Source organism: Microtus ochrogaster, unplaced genomic scaffold (assembly GCF_000317375.1).
Source record: "Microtus ochrogaster isolate Prairie Vole_2 unplaced genomic scaffold, MicOch1.0 UNK46, whole genome shotgun sequence".
Classification (NCBI taxonomy): domain Eukaryota; kingdom Metazoa; phylum Chordata; class Mammalia; order Rodentia; family Cricetidae; genus Microtus; species Microtus ochrogaster.
Genome location: NW_004949144.1, coordinates 2307538 through 2314234, shown reverse-complemented (window position 1 = coordinate 2314234; position 6697 = coordinate 2307538). Strand labels below are relative to the sequence as shown.

Sequence of the window (6697 nt, the reverse complement as noted above, 5' to 3'; positions counted from 1 at the left end):
TTTCTGAGGGACTGCCATCTCCCAATAATGACATGGAGACATTATTAATTATGAGAGTTTAGCCTTTAGCTTAGGCTTGTTCCCAAATAGCTCTTATAACTTATCCCATTTCTATTAGTCTTCATTCTGCAATGTGGCTTTTTACTTCTTGTCCATTCTGTATGTCCAACTCCCTCTGTGTCTCACTGGCATCTCCTCCTTTCTTACTCCCAGAGTTCCTCTCTATTCCCAGAAACCCTGCCTATCCTCTCCTGACTAGCTATTGGCCATTCAGATTTCTATTAAATCAATCAGGTGTCTCAGGCAGGTGAGGCTAAACAGACATATTTTCATGTAGTATAAACAAATATCCTGCAGCATACCTGGACATAAGAAAATCTGGGTGACACTCATCTCCAACTACATTGATAGTTGAGTGCCCCAAATACCTGAATTCAAAGCCTCTCTGACTACATATCTATTAACTCATACTAGTAGTATATATAATATGTTTATATATAATGCTATATTACTATATTGGTTCCATGTTATTGGCATGTTTTATATAATTAATATATTAAATTTGTAGTACTTTTTAAAAAACACTTATTTTAACTGATTTCTTTTTATGCATTGGTGTGAGGGTATCAGATCCCCTGGAACTGGAGTTAAAAAGCTTGAGCTGGGTTCTGGGAATTGAACTTGAGTCCTCTCTAAGAGCAGCCAGTGCTGTTAACCACTGAGTCATCTCTCCGGCCCCTAAGTTTGGAGTACTTTTTAACTTAGCCTTGGCTGGCCTTAAGCTCCCTCTGTAGACCAGGCTAGCCTAGGACTCATAGAGATCCATCTATCACAGCCTCCCTAGTTCTGGGGTCAGGGTCATATGCCACTGTACCCATCACCCAAATATTTTATTCTAGTATTTTAAAAATTTTCTGAGATGTTTACAATTTTCCTTGGCATATGTTCTAAATGATGAAAACAATGCAAATTTGTTGCTTGGTTTTTGATTTTTGTTTTTAGGATGATGATATTCCTTTGCTGTATCTCTGGAGCACCTGCATTATAAATCCAAACTTTTCAAGCCTGTGATTCCAGCTCTGGAACAATCTGACATGCGCTTCTGACCTCTGTAGGCAGCTGTACTCACAGACACAGACCCACAGAAAGGCATACCCACACACATATAATTAAAATTATAATTTTAGAAAAACTCCAACTCTGTTTCATAAACTGTCTATCCCCGTAATTCTTCTTGGCATCAAAGCTATGAATCTTGGTTTGGCCTGAGTCAAAGGTCCCTGAAAATCTAGAGAAATGAGTTTCAGCCTGTAAGTTGTGACTTCTTTGGCAGGAGGGGATTGAATGTCCATATCACAGGGGTCACATATCAGACATCCTGCATAGCAATATTTACATTCTGATTCAGAGCAATAGCAATACTACAGTAGTAATGAAATAAATTTATCATTGGCTGTCACCGCAGTATGATGAGCTGTCTTAATGGGGGACAGCATTAAGAAGATTGAGAACCACTGATCTAGAGTCATTTCTTGGACTGGTGAAGGTGGCAGTGGGATGTGTCCTTCTGTCCCCACACCACCAATCAAACATTTCCATATCAGAAACTGTCATTTGAGACAGCCTGAATGACTCATAATTGCCTCCAGAAAAAAAGATCTCTTATTCCCGGAGAGGAGAGAAATGTGTTCATTGACTGTGGACAGTGTGTCTCCAGCTCTCTCCATTCTGACTCTTGTCTCCCATACATTCAGTCTCTGGATCTTTAGCACACAGAATCCTCTGACCTGGCTCTGGTGCCTGCTTCTTTAATGATTTCCTCAAACTTCATAGCTGCAGCAATATGGGGCTCACCACTCCAAAGGATCACCGCCCTTTGTCTAAAAGCCAAGGCATGAAGTTTGCTGACGACACAGACGGAGTGGAACCGCCCCAAGCATAAATGGCATTTCTTCCCTCTCAACGTTTTCAGTTTCTTGTTGTAGCTGAAACTCAGCCTGTCAGCTCTGAGATGAGTGCTGCAGAGCCTGCAGAGGCTTTTCTGGGCATGCTCAGTACCACAGACAGACTGCAGGAAGGCGAGATCGGTATGTATTTAATGCATATTCGAATGTACCTACAAGAGCAGAGAGCTGCTTGTCAGGGACGGGAATAGAAGCAGAAGGCAGAGGAGCTGAACCTCAGGACTGTGAGCCTGCCACAGTGGGTTTCTGCAGAACCAGAAAACGCAGACAGGAGTTTAGTTAGCTAAGAGGTTTTTACATTAGTTATTCTATTGGAGCATATAATATTTAACACTTAAATAGTTCTCACACAAGAGAAATGAACAGTGAATTGCTATACAAAAGCCTTAGTGAAGGCTTTTCTTTTCTTTTCTTTTTTCTTTTTCTTTTTTTTTTTTTTGTTGTTGTTCTGTGTTCTTAGCTTGCTAGTCCACTCTTTCCCCAGGGATCTGGTAAATTACACTCTGGTGAATCACACCAAGTCCGTGTGGAAAATGTTTGCTCTTTAAGTCCCACAGCAAGGGCAAATTCAAACAACAGCTTTGCATTCTGCACAGTGACAGGAGGTGCCTGGGAAACTGAAGCTTTTGCTTTGCAGATCTATTGTGATGGAAAAGGATGTAAGGAGAAGGCTGGAGGCCTGGGGTCCAGGCTGACTCCACATAGGAACAAATCTTCCGCATTTTAAGTTTCTAGTAAATTATACTAGGGAATATAATGGGTTTTCTACTTTAGTCTTCAGAAAGAAAGCGAATTTGTGTTTCTTGCATTTTGAAAATGTCTATGCTTCATTATATTTCACTCCTTTATCTTTTTTTTCTTCATCCCTGTCCCTTCACCTTAATTTTTTTCATTTAGGAAAAGATACTGGATTTTGGCAAAACAAGACTATTATTTACCAAAATTTAAAATTAATGACAAAATATTAACACCTATCACTTAAGCCGAGTATTCTCCTAACTGAAACATTATTATTATTATTATTATTATTATTATTATTATTATTATTATTATTATTTTGTTCTTGTTGCTGCTGTTGTTTCTGTCTGTTGCTGATTGACTAATTCTTTGAGACAGTCTCATACTTTATTCCAACTGACTGATAACTCCTGTTTCCTTTGCCCCAGCAAGGTTGACTTTGAAAATAAATACTTACCCAATAGGAACACACCTGTTACAAATGTGGTGACTCTGTCCAAAGGTGAATGTTGTGTAACCGGAGGCATTCCGCAGCTTGTAACTTGTCTCTTGTCTCTCATTTGAAACCATAGCTGGTTCTGTGAGTGAAGCAGGCTTTTTGTTTTGTTGTGCTTTGTTTTGTTTTTCAAGACAGGGTTTCTTGTTTGGTCAAAAGCTTCCTAGCTCCCTAACACCCCTTTATTCAAAGACTCTGGAAAATTATAATCGGGGGCCTCATCCCAGCCCCTGGCACCCATTTTGAAATACTGGGCAGAAACTCCATTTCAAGCTCCATCCCCTGGGAGTTGCCTTAGTCCAAACTCCACCTCTGAGAAAGCCCTCTGCCAAGAATTACCCCTCCCCAGGGCGTGTCAAGAAGGCCTGCCAAAGGATAACTACTCCCCAGGGAAGGTCAAGACCACGCCCTCAGGCTACTTAAATTGCCCCCTAGAGACTGTACAAGTGGTCTCCACTTCTCTCTCTCTCCCCTCACCAAGCTTTCTTGGTGCCACTCGGGAGCATTGCATTAAATGAGAACGTTTATTATTTGGTCTGATTTGGTCTGATTGGACTTATTTGCTTCCATGGAGAGGCTCATCTAAGAAATATTCTTAATATTTCCCAGTGTAGCCCTGGCTGTACTGGAACTCACTTTTATAGACCAGGCTGGTCTTAAATGCAGGTATCTGACTACCTGTTTCTGCCTCCTGAGTGCTGGGATTAAAGATTCCTGCCACTTTTAAAAAAATAAATTAAATACCAGATCAGCAATGTTTCATTTCTTTGTTTTTTGAGAGATCATTTCTAATATTGTTTCCTAAGATGACACGAAAGCTATGCTACAACTGTGCTATGGGAGGCATTAGGTATTAGAAGGAGATGCATGTATATACAGTATGAGAAAATGGACAAAAAATTGCCATTTATGTATCAAAATGAAACAAGTGGTATCATTTTATACCACTGTAAATACAGAGGATGACCAATAAATCTTGCTGATGATATCATATATGAAATGTCTGGTATGAAATCCTGTTTGAACCCAGTGAAAGGAAAAAGTTACACCATTTATGTACCAAGATGAAACAGACAGTATTAGATTTTATTCAACTGTAAACATGAACGACTATCAGTAAATCTTGCTGTTGATAATGTATATGAAATGTCTGGTGTAAAGTCCTATTGAAATCTGGGTGATTAGATGCTTGAAATCTCTACTAGAAGACATATCACGTATTGTTCTTTAACACAATCCCAAACTTTATAGTTTGGTTCTTTTTTTCTTTTCTGTCTTCCTTTTTTTTTTTAATTGATATTTTACACTTAGCACACAATTTTATTGTTTCATTAAGGTGACTACATTAAAAACTCCCTCAGCTATTTTTAGGAACACTATACATTATTGTGAACTCTATCCTACTGTGCCTTTGATGGCAGAGCTAATACCTCTTTGTAGCAAATATTGCCCCTTTTCCTCTTTACTCTCCCAAGACCTGTAAGAGATATTAATTCCCATGTATGTATTGTGACATTGTTCATAATAACCAGTCCATGGAATCCACCTTCATCTATCAGTGAATAAATGGGGAAAACTGTGTCATATACAAATGAGAAGATGAGATGACAACATGCATAAACCTGAGTGACATGCTGAGTAAAATTAATCAGGCACAGAGGGAATAACACTGCTTGACAGTTAGATGGAATGGCTAGGAGAATGGACTATTAATTCAAAATTTGGGAGAATTTTCAGTACAATTCTAAACTCAACAATCATAAGTAAGTGTAGACATTTCAAGTGTGAAGGTGTTTAGAAATCTGATAGTTTTTTTAAAGAAGTTATCTTGGGGATGGGGGTGACAACAGGAATAGAAAACTGATGAAAATTGACTTCTCACATGCAGACCAGTGTTGGCAGTGAGTACATGAGGATTTAACATATTTTTCTTTATTTTTGTATAGACTTGCAATTCCCAATAATAAATGCCTTGTTTTCAAATGTTAAAAAATAGAAGAGAAGAGAAGAAAAGAAAAGATGAAAAATGACTTATAGATGAACTGACCTTCAGAAGACCAGTGAAACAAATGGGTTTTTATTGGGAGAGATTAAAGAACACCTTGAGTATCACCTTAGTAGAAAGAAAAAAAATAGAAATAATGATAATTGAGTTTCTAAAGATATTTTTTGTTGGTGGAGGCCACTTCTTTGCTTCCTGGCTGTCCAGACTCTGAAATAATCATGCAGAAACTTTATTGTTTAAATTACTGCTTGCACTACTAACTCTAGTTTCTTACTGGCTAGCTCTTACATCTTAAATTAACCCATTTCTATTAATCTGTATATCGCCACATGGCTATGGTTTACTAGCAAGATTCTGTTGCATCTGTCTCCTGCAACAGAAGTCTACATGAGTCTTGCAACTCTACCTTCTTTCTTCCAGCACTCAGTTTAATTTTCCCTCCTAGCTCTAGTCTGTAAAGCCTCTGGCCAAAACATGTTTATTCATTAACCAATTAAAGAAACACATAGACAGATTTTTATCTAATATGAACAACAAAATATGAATAATGAGAGTTTTGTAGGTAGTCAAAATCCAAAGGACATTATATAATGCTTACAATCCTCTAATCCTAAGCAATGTCTTTCTTGTTAATTTAAGCATCAGTCCTCTTAAGACTTGGACATGTATTCTCATGTCAGACATATGCTCACGTCTCCATCACAGTGAAATAAAGATTTATAACTCCACTCAAATTCCTCTGAGGCACATTGCAGATTCTTTCCAGACACTCCTTCCTGATATTTGTTTTTTTCAGACATTTGCTGTTCCCATGGATCCTACAGACTGGTAGCCATCCATATGTGTTACTTGTGTGTCAAGAATAAACAGTTGACCTCAGAGTTATGTTCCAAGCACCACTGATCCACAAACAATTCTTTTTTTTTTAATATTTATCTATTTATTATGTATACAACGTTCTGTCTGTATCCCCGCAGGCCAGGAGAGGGCACCAGACCCCACCACAGATGGTTGTGAGCCACCATGTGGTCGCTGGGAACTGAACTCAGGACCTCCGGAAGAGCAGGCAAAGCTCCTAACCACTGAGCCATCTCTCCAGCCCCACAAACAATTCTTAAATTAGAACTTTGAAAGCAGCTTGAAATACATTAGCTTTTATTTTGCAGAAGTTTAAGAAAGCCAACAGGAACACTGGTAGATTAGATTAGCTAAAGCAGAAACAATTTAGTGATGTTTGGAGAGACATAAATAAACCCCAGCTTTGTTATCAGATTCTCAAGATTGGCTGCAAGACAACTGGCTCAGAGCTCACTACTCTAGAGCCATGGAGGATCTAAGCCTAAGGAACACTTGTGCACAGTAAGGTTCAGGCACAAGCATATGCTCCAAGTTTTCCTTTAGAATGCCCCATCCACAGTGCTCAGTAATATTGATTTACATTGTCAAAGCTAGAGAATATTTGGCTTGATTCCAGATGTGATTTTTATTTTTTTA

The 6697-nt window shown here is 38.5% G+C and overlaps 1 protein-coding gene across 1 annotated transcript in view; it reads left to right on the top strand.

Moving 5' to 3' along the window:
- The first annotated feature begins 1156 nt into the window (after nt 1–1156).
- The window catches only part of LOC101991243 (C-type lectin domain family 2 member D11-like), a 14220-nt gene continuing 8679 nt past the window's right edge, over nt 1157–6697 (top strand). Inside the window, exon 1 of the mRNA XM_005369220.3 lies at nt 1157–2087. Within this exon, the coding sequence (XP_005369277.1) occupies nt 1943–2087 (145 nt within the window). The 5' untranslated portion in view covers nt 1157–1942. The remainder of the gene's footprint in view (nt 2088–6697) is intronic.